Consider the following 14,603-nt stretch of genomic DNA (forward strand, 5'->3'; position numbering starts at 1 on the left):
CAAATGTGCTTTCTGTAATTTGTCATTCACACCTCGATGCTTTGAAATCATGGGCATAACCATGGCAAATCTGAAAAATGCTGAGATGTGAATACAGCCTAAAGCATGCTAAATAGCATTTTGGACATGCTCAGATGACATGCAGTGGGACCAGACAGGCCTTAACCAAGCTTTAATCTGCCTTACTGCCTGACTTTGAAGGCTAAGTTTACCTTTACCAGAAAATAGTCAGTGCAGTCGGTGGGTTCCAGTACATAATAAAAAACTGTGCAGCTTTGTAAAAGGCTCATTAACCACTAGGCTACCAGCGGGACAATAAGCCTCTCATTCTGGGAGGACGTCATATGACATCCTCGCCTTCCCGAGCCACTAGAGGGCGTGCTCACTGGGAACCCGATGCACGTGCCCGGCGGCCGTGATGGCCACCGCGCACCCTTGATTGCCCAGTAACTGAGCAGGACCGTGGATCTCTGTGTGTAAACACAGAGATCCACATCCTGTCGGGGAGAGAATACTGATGTACATAGGGACACCGATCGGTCACATCCCCCAGTCAGCCCCCTCCCTCTACAGTTAGAATCACTCACTAGGGTACACATTTAACCCCTTGATCGCCCCCCAGTGTTGACCCCTACCCTGCCAGTCACATTTACACAGTAATCAGTGCATATTTATAGCACTGTTCGCTGTGTAAATGTGAATGGTTCCAAAATAGTGTCAAAAGTGTCCGATGTGTCCGCTGCAATATCGCAGTCATGATAAAAAATCGCAGATTGCCGCCATTACTAGTAAAAAATAAATGATAAAAAAAATCTATCAATATACGCTTATTGCGATTTTTTTTTACCAAAAAAATGTAGAAGAATACGTTAGGGCCAAAATTGAGGAAAAATATATTTTTTTAATATACTTTTGGGGGATATTTATTATAGCAAAAAGTAAAAAATATTGCTTTTTTTTCAAAATTGTTGCTCTTCTTTTGTTTATAGCGCAAAAAATAAAAACCACAGAGGTGATCAAATACCACCAAAAGAAAGCTCTATTTGTGGGGCGTAAATTTTGTTTGGGTGCAACGTTGCACGACCGCACAATTGTCAGTTAAAGCAACACAGTGCCATATTGCAAAAAGTTCTCTGGTCAAGGAGGGGGTAAATTCTTCCTGGGCTGAAGTGGTTATGGACACTTTCACTAAAAGTGACATTTTACTTTAAAGGCTAAGTTGACCTATACCAGAAAATAGTCAGTGCAGTCATTGGGTCCCAGTAGATAATAAAGAACCGTGCAGCTTTGTAAAAGGCTCATTACATTTTATTGTCGTACCTTTTTTTAGCCCCTCTTGAAGCATGACCGAAAAACTCCCACTAGCTGTCTCCTCGTCCTGCCTTGTTGCTAGGACATAAATAACCATTGGACGCTCACTCCCAGATTTACAGGATAAAAAAATGTTTTCTTGCATTCACTGCTACAAAATTGCTAGTCTGGCATGGCACTAATGGAGTAAAGTAGTCCTGAAGAACCGCCAGTAAGCAATTCAACCCACCCACATCCACTCATTGAAATATCATTTTTGAGTACACTTAAGAAATAACTTTTGCAATAACAAATTTTCAGTACGTAGATGTATTGCTCTATTACCTCTTGTTTAAGTAGTTTTGCTTGTGGTGCACCCATTTCCTCCGGAGTTAACCTAAGAGTGAAAAAATGAAAGAATGGATACTAAAATACTGATTTCATGTTGTCACTAAAACATATATTAAAAGGGTTCAACTTCAAACTACCGTATTTTCCGGCGTATAAGACGACTTTTTGGATGCAAAAAAATGCATCCAAAGTCGGGGGTCGTCTTATACGCCGGGTACAGTCTCCGTGCAGCTGCGATCGTCATAATTTCAAAGCTGCGCGCCGTCTTCTCAGCGCGTCCTCGCTGTCCTGTGATAGGCGGAACAGAAATCTTCCCAGCAGCGCCTCTGTTCTGTTTTCCGCCTATCACAGATGCCTTCTCATCCTCGGACGAGATGAGAAGGCATCCGTGATTGGCGGAACATAGAACAGAGGCGCTACTGGGAAAATGTGTGTTCTGCCAATCACAGGACACGCTGAGAAGACGGCGCGTGGCTTTGAAATCATGGACGCTCGCAGCAGACGGAGACTGTCAACGGCCTGCAAAACGTGAGTGATGGCACAGTGGGGGGGAAAGTGGGGGCATGTAATGTGATGGCACTGTGGGGGCATGCAATGTGATGGCACTGTGGGGGCATGCAATGTGATGGCACTGTGGGGGAAAGTAATGTGATGGCACTGTGGGGGAAAGTAATGTGATGGCACTGTGGTGGCATTTAATGTGATGGCACTGTGGTGGCATTTAATGTGATGGCACTGTGGGGGCATGTAATGTGATGGCACTGTGGGGGCATGTAATGTGATGGCACTGTGGGGGCAAGTAATGGCACAGTGGGGGCATGTAATGGCACAGTGGGGGCATGTAATGGCACAGTGGGGGCATGTAATGGCACAGTGGGGGCATGTAATGGCACAGTGGGGCTTGGAAAAAAAGGGGGTAGTCTTATACAGTGAGTATATCCCAAAACCAAAATTTTTCCTGGAAAATTAGGGGGTCGTCTTATACGCCGAGTCGTCTTATACGCCGGAAAATACGGTAAGCTAATAATTTTGCTATATTTATTCACGTCTTCAGTTTGGATGTTTGGAGCAGCATCTTGAAGGGTCTGACTTTTGAGATCTACTTGTTCTATGGCTCACCTCCCCACCACATCACATATTTTTACATCTGTGTTTAAGTAATTATTACAATGTACTATTGTTATTATTCAGGCTTTATATAGCGCCAACGGTTTATGCAGTGCCTGATAAAATAAAGAGAAAGAGTACAGCTAAAATACAATGCAAGAGAGAGTTATATGCAAGATATAGGAGCTTACAATCTAAAAGGGAGGGGCATGTGATACACAAGTGGTAACTGTGATGATAGTATAAGTTGATGAAGAAAATAAAAGTTCAGTTTTTAGGTAAAAGCAGGTAGGCTTTCCTGAAGAGATTAGCTTTCATGGATTAAGTCCTAAAATTGGTTGTAAACCTCAGAAATTAAATATCCTTATATATCCTTATATAGTGTGTGCTTGTCTCAATTCAGAGTACTAAGTGTATATGAGGCGTACCAATGTTAAGTATGGACGTCAGGCCAGCGTAAAATTTTCCGTCAATTACGTTGTTTGCGTAAGTCGTTCGCAAATAGGGCTGTGCGTAATTTACGTTCACATCGAAAGCATTGGCTTCTTGCGGGTTCATTTGGAGCATGCGCACTGGGATACTTTCACGGACGGCGCATGCGCCGTTCGTAAAAAGCGTAATTTACGTGGGGTCACAATAAATTTACATAACACACGCCCACATCTTCCACATTTAAATTAGGCGGGCTTACGCAGGCCTATTTACGCTATGCCACCGCAACTTTGGTTTGTGAATACTGCACTTGCCTGTTAAAAGTTGCGTAGGCGTAAAGTAAATAGGATATGTTACGCCCGCACAAAGATGCGCTCTTCTACGTGAATCCGGGCCCTAGACGCGGTGAGGACGACTTTCTGAAGTTCAAACCGAGCATTAAAATGGGGAAGAAAGGGCATTTAAGTGACTTTGAACACGGCATGATTGGTGGTGCAAGATGGGCTGATCTTCAAAAACCTCTGATCTACTGGGATTTTCACACACAACCCTCTCTTGGGTTTACAGAGAATGGTCCGAAAAAGAGAAAATATCCAGTGAGCAGCAGTTGTGTGGACAGAAATGCCTTGTTGATGTCAGAGAAGAATTGGCAGGTTTGAGATGATAGAAAGGCAACAGTAACTGAAAAAAACCTCTTGCTACAACCACGTTATGCAGAATTCCATCTCTGAATGCACAACACATCGAACCTTAAAGCAAATGGGCTACAGCTGCAGAAAACCACACCGGGTGCTACTCCTGTCAGCTAAGAACAGGAAACTGAGGCTATAATTCACACAGGCTCACCAAAATTGGGAAATAGAAGATTGGAATCAAGGTGATTCATCAAGGTGTTGGAAAAATTCCTCTGAGATTTTGGTCAATACTGACATGACAGCATGCTGCAGATTTTTCAACTGTAAACCCATAATGCGAATCTTCCATTCCACCACATCCCAAAGGTGCTCTATTGGATTGAGATTTAATGACTGTGGAGGTCTTTGGAGTACATTGGAGTACAGTGGACTCATTGTCATGTTCAAGAATCCAGTTTGAGATGATTTAGGCTACTTTCACACTGGGGCATTGCACCGTCGGCAGTAAAGCTTGGCTATTTTTAGCCGCGATTTAACGTTTTTATGGTGCTATTTAGGCACTAGCGGGGCGCTTTTAAATCCTGCTAGCAGCCGAAAAAGTGTTAAACCCACCTGCAAAGCGGCACTGTAGCGATTGATTTCAATGGGCAGGGGCGGTGTACACTGCTCCTACAGGGCCTCAAATATGCCACTGGCAGGACAGTTTTGAGCGTCCTGCCAGCGTACCGCTCCAGTGTGAAAGCTCTTGGGCTTTCACACTGGAGTGAAAAGAACGGCTCTTTCAGGGTGCTTTGTAAGCGCTATTTTTAGATATATAGGGCCAAATCCACAGCCAGCGGCGCAAAATAAGTTTTTTCTAACTTATGTCATTTAAGTTACGGCGCCCTAAGTTGGTGTCGTAATTGCCGTATCCACAGCGCATTTGCGCCCAAAAGTGCGCCTGCCGTAACGTAAATTCGGAGGCGTAAGGCGGGGTTATGGCAAGTGGGAAGGAAGTGGGCGTGCTTCATTGTAATGAGCCGTGACCCCATGCAAATGAAGGTCCGGCCGTACTGCGCATGCGCGCACGAATCTGCTGCTCACTGCGCATGTGCAGAACTTTGCTTGGCGCAATCAGTGAGATAGGTAAAAGGCCAAGTGTACTTAGTTTGAGGATCGCACTGTGCTTAACTAGCTCCAGTCAAACACACTTCATTTGCAAAAGTATTTCCCTGTGTTCCCTTCCATGAGCAATTTGCTTCTGCTCTTAGTTTGTCAGTGTTTGTTGGTAAGTTGTGTTTGATAGAGAAGTGTTGGAGGAGTAGTAGATAGTAGTTGTTGTTTGTTTGTGATAAGTGTAATTTTTGTTTGATTGTTTTTGCTAATTTTTTTGTTTGTTTTTTTTCTGCTTGGATTTTGAGTTTGGTTTTTGTGTGTTTGTATTTGACTTTGTAGTAGCTGTCTGTGTGTATTTTTGTGTATTTGTTTGGTGTGTATTTTTGTGTGTTTGTATTTGACTTTGTAGTAGCTGTCTGCTTGTGTGTGTATTTTTGTGTGTTTGTCCTGTTTGGCTTCTTGTTGCTGGGTGGTGTCTGTGATGGCCCCCAAACGCAGGAAGCTGAATTTTTCACATGTTGAAAAGCAAATCCTAGCCAGGTATGTCATACAATATGGAAGATATCTACATGGGCCTGATAGCCGGAACACCTCCCCGGCCCAAAGGAAGAGGATTTATGCCAAAATAACAGATCACATAAATGCGGCGGGGGGAGGGGAGACGAGGACCCCCGCTGGCATTAAGAAAAAGATCAATGATCTGAGGAGCGTGGTCCGCAATAAGGTGGCCAAGCTCACTGCGCATAGGAGGGGCACTGGAGGAGGGGGACCATGCCCCATCCGGCTGACTGAGGAGGAATGGGCAGTGGCCCGGTGTTTCGAGCCAGAGCAGGTGGTGGGCCTGCCTGGTTATCAGTCTGATGTTCCTGTGAGGCCAGGTAAGGTTTTTTTTTTTTTTTTTTTGGTGATTAGCATGTGTGGGTGGGGGAAGGGAACATGTGCCAAGTGTGTGGATCCTCAAACCTGTGATTGTTTGGTGTCTTCCACAGATGACCAGGAGATTGCTGGGCCATCAGGCCAGGCTGCTGCACCACCCCAAAGACAGGAGCCTGCTGAGGAGTCCCCAGGGGAGGGGAGTGGCCAAACCTCCCCTCATGAGGAGGCTGAGGGGGAGGAGGATGAGGGGGAGGAGGATGAGGGGGAGGAGGAAGAAGATCTCCAGATTGGCCGGGAAATCATTATTGCCACAGATCTGATGACCTTTGATGATACCCTTGAGGCTAGCCTTGAGGCTCCCCTTGAGGCTACCCCAGAGGCTCCCCTTGAGGCTACCCCAGAGGCTCCCCTTGAGGCTACCCCAGAGGATCCCCCAGAGGCTGGCACCAGTCAGGCCACCATCAGGGGTAGCCCCTCCCACTCCTCCCACAACATGCCGCAACCCACAAGGGTCACTCTATCCCCTCCTACCTGGCCACAAGCCTCAGGGGCAGGCAGGATGGCGACCCAGGACACCAGGGTGGGGTCTGAGCATATGCCGGCCAGTCTGCTGAGGGACAATGCCAAGCAGACCCGCAGTCTGGGTGACATCAAAAAAACTATGGCCAAGATGGAGCACAGCCTGGATGTAATGAGGGAGTCACTCAGTGATGTGGCCACCAATTCATTGGGTGTCATCACCTGTTTGTGGTCCCTGCATACCGCCACAACAGGCGTGGGCCAGGAGGTGACTGCCCTCACCCGGGCTGTGCAGGACAACACCCGGGCTGTGCAGGAGAACACACGGGCTGGCCAGGCCAATACGGCTGCCATCACTGCCTGCCTGACCAGGATAGCAGTGGCCTTGGAGGGCAGGCCAGCCGGAGGTCAGACACCAGGGGAGGCTCCTCCCTCCCCTGCTCCCCCCCCAATGAAGATACTCCCTCCCCTGCTCCCCCCCCAATGAAAATACTCCCTCCCCTGCTCCCCCCCCCAATGAAGATACTCCCTCCCCTGCTCCCCCCCCCCGTGAAGATCCTCCAGGTGGCCGTGCCCGTGGCCGTGCCCGTGCCCGTGCCCCTGCCCGTGGGCAGCCTAGACGGAGCACTCGCCGCCGGACTTAAATACCAGGGGTACTTTTTTTTTTTTTTTTTGATTTAAAAATTTTGGTTATTATACTGTACTTATGATTTGGTTTATGTGTGTGAATGTGGGGGGGTGGCATTCCTGACAAAATAAGGGTGTCCCCCTCAGTTTTGGTGGAGAAGGGATCCCCAGGACCAGGGAAAAGTCATCCTAGGTTCCTGAATGGTGTATGAATGCACAGTGACATAATTGGAGCCGTGGCGGGGCGTTACTGCTCCCAAGTACCAAAGGGGGGGGGGGTACTTGGATCTAATCCAATTCGATGTGCATGTGATGTGTTTGTGCTAGGGACCACAGTGGTGTGCATTCATGCATTCTCATTGTGACATAAATCATGTGCGTTTCCAGAGACAAAAACATTCTCAATGTGTCATTAAACATGTGCGTTTACTGTGCAAAGCAACATTCTCATTGTCACATAATTCATGTGCGTTTGCAGTGAAAACAAATAATAACATTGTCACATAATTCATGTGCGTTTGCATTGGAAAAAAATAATAACATTGTGACATTTTTTCTGGCCATTTACTGAGAAAAGATGCCTTCTGCCAGGCGTCTCCGGGCTACTGTGCCCTCAGTAGACCGGGTAGAGTGGGCTAGGGGGGGATTGCCTGGGTGGGGGGTCAGGTCAGCACGTAAGTTAATCTCCAGTCCCCTTCTCGTTGCAAAGTTATGAAGAATGCAACAAGCCCCTATTATTTGGCACACAAAGTCTGGGGAATACAGCAGTGTACCCCCAGTCTTGTCCAGGCATCTGAAGCGGGACTTCAGCAGGCCAAAAGTACGCTCCACTACTGCCCGGGTGCGAATATGAGCCTCGTTGTAGCGTTGCTCTCCTGGGGTTTGGGGGTTCCGGAATGGGGTCATCATGTGAGGGCCCAGGGCATATCCAGAGTCACCTGGAAGGCAAAAGACAGGAGGATATTAGTCATGCATGTGCCCCATGTGATGTCTGCATCATGGGGGGGACATACCTGACACACATGTCACTCACCAACCAGCCAGCTGTCTCCATACACGTTCTGCTCCAATTCACGTGCTATGTTGGTCTGCCTAAAGATGTAGCTGTCATGGCACGAACCTGGAAATTTGGCACACACATGCCAGATGAGGCCATGGGCATCCACGATTACCTGGACATTGATGGAATGCCAGTTTTTGCGATTCCTGAACAGGTGCTCTGTATCATGGGGGGGCTGTAGTGCCACATGGGTACAGTCAATGGCCCCGATGGTCCGTGGGAATCGTGCAATCTGGTAGAAATCAGCCATGCTCTTCATTCGCTGGTCCTCCTGGGTGGGCTTTTCAAATTGACTGCCCATGCGTCTCAGTATTGCAGGGACAACCTGGTGCACACACCTGCTCATCGAGGACTGTACCATCCCAGCCAGACCTCCACATGTTCTCTGAAAAGACCCAGTGGCCAGAAAATGCAGGGTGGCCATAACTTTAATATGAGCTGGCAGGGCATGGGATCGTTGGGTTGGGGTGTTCAGATCATCCTGCAGGATCCTGGTTAAGTCCAGGATGGCTTCCTGGTTTAATCTGAAGTGGCCAATGACCTCAGACGCAGTCATGCCAAAGAGATCTTGGCGTGGGCGGTAGATCCTCTCCTGTGCCCTCCTCCTCCTCCTCTGTGCCCTCCTCCTTCTCTGCGCCTGTAAAGTGGCGAGTGCCGTTATAATCATTGATGGCCCAGGCATTTTGGCAGTCACAATGAAGTCAAGCAAAGAAGTGTTGGCAGCTCTTCCTAAATGGTGTTGCTTCAGCAGACCTTTACAGGGCTGGTGTAAAATTAGGGCTGCTTTTATAAAGTCTAATTTTGCTCCAGAAAACTAACAGGTGCGCACAGGGCGTTATCTACGGCGCACAGGGCGTAATCTACGGCGCACACACTTAATTTTGAGGATCGCCCTATCTCCCTCATTTGCATCTTTGCCTATCAAATAAAGCGGCGTGACTAGCGTAATTTGCGTCAGAGGATGCGCCAGAGTAATTATTTTAAGTAGGACGTAAAAACCGGATTTTTCGTTTTGAGGATCGGGCGCAAAGATACGCGCGGAGTAAAATTAGAAATCTCGAGTTAAGTCGGCGCATCTGCTTTGTGGATTTGCCCCATAGCGCCTGCAAAGTGCCTCAGTGTGAAAGTAGCCTAAAGCTTTGTGACATGGTGCATTATCCTGCTGGACATAGCCATCAGAAGATGGGTACACTGTAGTTATAAAGTGATGGACATGGTCAGCAACAATACTCAGGTAGGCCGTGTAATTTAAATGATGCTTAGTTGGTACTAAGGGGCCCAAAGGGTGCCAAGAAAATATCCCCCGCACCATTACACCACCCCCGGCAGCCTGAATCGTTGATACAAGGCAGGATGGATCCATGCATTCATGTTATTTAAGCCAAATTCTCACTCTACCATCTGAATGTTGCAGCAGAAATCGAGACTCATCAGACCAGGCAACGTTTTTCCAATCTTCTATTTCCCAATTTTGGTGAGCCTGTGTGAATTATAGCCTCTGTTTCCTGTTCTTAGCTGACAGGAGTAGCACCCGGTGTGAAATGACATTTCAGTTTTTCAGTTGAGAAGCGGGGGGGGGGGGTTGGCGGCTTACCTCTATCCTCACACGCCAGCAGATGGTGGTGTCCGCACAGGGGCCCCAGCAGGGAGGGCCCTTGCCGCATTGCTGCGTCCTCCTGCAGTCCGGTCGGCCGTGTACCATAACCGCGCAGTACAGGAGATTCAGTCTGCTGTTCCCGAGGCCGGACTGAAAGGAAGTGAACACTCAGTGTGTGCACTTCCTGTCAGTCCGGCCGGGAACAGGAACCTGATTCTCCTGTACCGCGCGGTTATGGTACACGGCCAACCGGACTGCAAGAGGACGCAGCGGTGCGGCAAGGGCCCTCCCTGCTGGGGCCCCTGGCCAGCCCGGGGGCCCCTGGCCAGCACGGGGCCCCAGGGAAATGCTTGCTTTGCCTGTCGGGTTCCGACGGGCCTGCATTCAGAGATGGAATTCTGCATAACGTGGTTGTAGCAAGAGGTTTTTTTCAGTTACTGTTGCCTTTCTATCATCTCAAACCAGTCTGCCAATTCTTCTCTGACATCAACAAGGCATTTCTGTCCACACAACTGCTGCTCACTGGATATTTTCTCTTTTTCGGACCATTCTCTGTAAACCCAAGAGAGGGTTGTGTGTGAAAATCCCAGTAGATCAGAGGTTTTTGAAGATCAGCCCATCTTGCACCACCAATCATGCCGTGTTCAAAGTCACTTAAATGCCCTTTATTCCCCATTTTAATGCTCGGTTTGATCTTCAGAAAGTCGTCCTCACCACATCTAGGGCCCGGATTCACGTAGAAGAGCGCATCTTTGTGCGGGTGTAACGTATCCTATTTACGTTACGCCTACGCAACTTTTAACAGGCAAGTGCAGTATTCACAAACCAAAGTTGCGGCGGCGTAGCGTAAATAGGGCGGCGTAAGCCCGCCTAATTCAAATGTGGAAGATGTGGGCGTGTGTTATGTAAATTTATTGTGACCCCACGTAAATGACGCTTTTTACGAACGGCGCATGCGCCGTCCGTGAAAGTATCCCTGTGCGCATGCTCCAAATTAACCCGCAAGAAGCCAATGCTTTCAATGTGAACGTAAATTACGCACAGCCCTATTCGCGAACGACTTACGCAAACAACGTAATTGACGGAAAATTTGACGCTGGCCTGACGTCCATACTTAACATTGGTACGCCTCATATACGCCTTATATAGCAGGGGTAACTTTACGCCGGAAAAAGCCTAACGTAAACGGCGTATCTGTAATGCGACGGCCGGGCGTACATTCGTGAATTGGCGTATCTAGCTGATTTACATGTTTCTAGGCGTAAATAAGCGTACACGCCCCTAGCGGCCAGCGTAGATATGCAGTTAAGATACGACGGTGTAGGAGACTTACACTGGTCGTATCTTATACTAATTCTGGCTTATCTGATTCTTTGAATCAGGCGCCAAAATGCGACGCCTCAGACTCAGAGATATGACGGCGTATCTGGAGATACGCCGTCGTATCTCCTACGTGAATCCGGGCTTAGATGTCTAATGGCATTGAGTTGCTGTGATTGACTGATTAGCAATTTGTGTTTCCAAGAAATTGAACAAGTGTACCTAATAAAGTGGCCGGTGAGTGTAGTTTGGCAATTCGACTTAACAAACATCTAAGAAAGTTTTTCTTAGAGGAACAGGATGGTTTTATCGCCAGTGTGCAAGCATTTGACAGTTTTAGAAAAAAATTGATTAATATTTACACTGTTAATATTAATCTAACTGCCTTTTAACTCTCACCCTGAGAAGTAAAAAAGCTTTTCAGAGTTTATCTTGGCCTTGCATATTTGTGTTTCTTAAACAATTTTACATCAATGACATCATCATCAAAACATTCCTGACTTTACAGCACAGTGATCTTATCACACGCCCTGCTCTCTCTAGAAAAAGAACCATTAGCATTTTAAACTTTCCAAACATTCAAGGAAATATAAATAATTATAAAAAGTATACAGACAGCCTGTTCACTAATAATCTCGTTTTTACTCTAAATTATAACTATAGCATCGTATTTTAAAAGAAATTGTGCTTAAAAGGGGTTGTAAACACTTGTTGTGTTTTTTCCCCTTAACCTCCTTGGCGGTAATCAAGAGCGTGACTTGTTAGGCACAGTGGACAGAGGCTACAATGGTGGGCACAGGTATGGCTGCACTGATAACGTTTGTAACTTAATTCGGCATAAAACATGTAAGTGTCATTTCATGAGATAATTTGAGGACGTGTTTAGGGGCAGAATTAGGGGTGGTGCAGGGTAGGGATTGGTTGGGTCAACTGGTGGCGAGTAACCCTTAAGGCCTGGCTAGTAGCGCAGGACTTGAAATTTTGAGCCCTGTACTAGAGTCTTGTTTGGTCAGGTTTAAGTAAGTAATTACTAATAATTGCAGGCCTATAATACATATCACCAAATTTCTGTGCAAAAAATTGTAACGCTTTTCGTACAAAAGTCCAGACATAATCATACCGCCAGGGAGGTTAATGCATCCTATGCATTAAGGGGAAAAAAACTATCTGTGGTGCATAAAAATTAATGAAATGTATTTTGACATTTCAATAAAGTCGAAAGAAAAAGAAGCACAAAGTGTGATGTTTGTGGGTCTTAAAGGTGTGTAATCCCGCGGCTTTTGTCTTCTCGATGGCAGAATGGCTCCCAATCAATCCCTGCATGCCGGCGGTACCCGCGCCCCCCCCACCACTCCCAGCTCCTCTTCCCCTGGGGCTTTCCTCTGCACAGGTGAGCAGAGGCTACAATCGTGGGCACAGTGAGTAAAGGCTGAAATGGTGGGCACAGTTTGTAAAGGATGCAATGGTGGGCACAGTGGGCAGAGGCTGCAAGGGTGGGCAGAGGCTGCTATGGTGGGCACAGGCTGCAGTGGTGGGCAGAGGCTGCAATGGTGGGCAGAGGCTGCAATGGTGGGCAGAGGCTGCTATGGTGGGCACAGTGGGCAGAGGCTGCTATGGTGGGCAGAGGCTGCAATGGTGGGCACAGTGGGCAGAGGCTGCAATGGTGGGCACAGTGGGCACAGGCTGCAATTGTGGGCAGAGGCTGCTATGGTGGGAAGAGGCTGCAATGGTGGGCACAGTGGGCAGAGGCTGCAATGGTGGGCAGAGGCTGCTATGGTGAGCACAGTGGGCAGAGGCTGCTATGGTGGGCAGAGGCTGCAATGGTGGGCACAGTGGGCAGAGGCTGCAATGGTGGGCACAGTGGGCAGAGGCTGCAATGGTGGGCACAGTGGGCACAGGCTGCAATGGTGGGCAGAGGCTGCAATGGTGGGCACAGTGGGCAGAGGCTGCAATGGTAGGCACAGTGGACAGAGGCTACAATGGTGGGCACAGGTATGGCTGCACTGATAAAGTTTCTAACTTAATTCGGCATAAAACATGTAAGTGTCATTTCATGAGATAATTTGAGGACGTGTTTAGGGGTGGTGCAGGGTAGGGATTGGTTGGGTCAACTGGTGGCGAGTAACCCTTAAGGCCTGGCTAGTAGCGCAGGACTTGAAATTTTGAGCCCTGTACTAGAGTCTTGTTTGGTCAGGTTTAAGTAAGTAATTACTAATAATTGCAGGCCTATAATACATATCACCAAATTTCTGTGCAAAAAATTGTAACGCTTTTGGTACAAAATTCCAGACATAATCATACCGCCAGGGAGGTTAATGCATCCTATGCATTAAGGGGAAAAAACCTATCTGTGGTGCATAAAAATTAATGAAATGTATTTTGACATTTCAATAAAGTCGAAAGAAAAAGAAGCACAAAGTGTGATGTTTGTGGTTCTTAAAGGTGTGTAATCCCGCGGCTTTTGTCTTCTCGATGGCAGAATGGCTCCCAATCAATCCCTGCATGCCGGCGGTACCCGCGCCCCCCCCCCCCACCACTCCCAGCTCCTCTTCCCCTGGGGCTTTCCTCTGCACAGGTGAGCAGAGGCTACAATCGTGGGCACAGTGAGTAAAGGCTGAAATTGTGGGCACAGTTTGTAAAGGATGCAATGGTGGGCACAGTGGGCAGAGGCTGCAAGGGTGGGCAGAGGCTGCTATGGTGGGCACAGGCTGCAGTGGTGGGCAGAGGCTGCAATGGTGGGCAGAGGCTGCAATGGTGGGCAGAGGCTGCTATGGTGGGCACAGTGGGCAGAGGCTGCTATGGTGGGCAGAGGCTGCAATGGTGGGCACAGTGGGCAGAGGCTGCAATGGTGGGCACAGTGGGCACAGGCTGCAATGGTGGGCAGAGGCTGCTATGGTGGGCAGAGGCTGCAATGGTGGGCACAGTGGGCAGAGGCTGCAATGGTGGGCAGAGGCTGCTATGGTGAGCACAGTGGGAAGAGGCTGCTATGGTGGGCAGAGGCTGCAATGGTGGGCACAGTGGGCAGAGGCTGCAATGGTGGGCACAGTGGGCAGAAGCTGCAATGGTGGGCACAGTGGGCACAGGCTGCAATGATGGGCAGAGGCTGCAATGGTGGGCACAGTGGGCAGAGGCTGCAATGGTAGGCACAGTGGACAGAGGCTACAATGGTGGGCACAGGTATGGCTGCACTGATAAAGTTTAATTCGGCATAAAACAGGTAAGTGTCATTTCATGAGATAATTTGAGGACGTGTTTAGGGGCAGAATTAGGGGTGGTGCAGGGTAGGGATTGTTCGGGTCAACTGGTGGCGAGTAACCCTTAAGATCTGGCTAGTAGCGCAGGACTTGAAATTTTGAGCCCTGTACTAGAGTCTTGTTTGGTCAGGTTTAAGTAAGTAATTACTAAGAATTGCAGGCCTATAATACATATCACCAAATTTCCGTGCAAAAAATTGTAACGCTTTTGGTACAAAATTCCAGACATAATCATACCGCCAGGGAGGTTAATGCATCCTATGCATTAAGGGGAAAAAACTTCTGAACACTGACCGTCCCCCTAACCCCCCCGTTTTACTCACCTGAGCCAGTTCGTTCCCTCAGTGGGGACGCACTCTACCTCTCTGCCCGTTGTCTCGGCTCTTGATTGGATAGATTGATAGCAGCGCAGCCATTGGCTCCCGCTGCTGTCAATCAAA

At 48.1% G+C, this 14,603-nt stretch overlaps 1 protein-coding gene across 1 annotated transcript in view; it reads right to left on the bottom strand.

Annotated features, from left to right (window-relative positions):
• NAB2 (NGFI-A binding protein 2) overlaps positions 1–14,603 on the bottom strand; it is a 54,927-nt gene that overhangs the window by 10,338 nt on the left and 29,986 nt on the right. The window contains exon 4 of the mRNA XM_040339345.1: positions 1,636–1,687. Coding sequence (XP_040195279.1) covers positions 1,636–1,687 — 52 coding nt within the window. The remainder of the gene's footprint in view (positions 1–1,635; positions 1,688–14,603) is intronic.

The sequence above is a fragment of the Rana temporaria genome, chromosome 2, assembly GCF_905171775.1.
Source record: "Rana temporaria chromosome 2, aRanTem1.1, whole genome shotgun sequence".
Taxonomy (NCBI): Eukaryota; Metazoa; Chordata; class Amphibia; order Anura; family Ranidae; genus Rana; species Rana temporaria.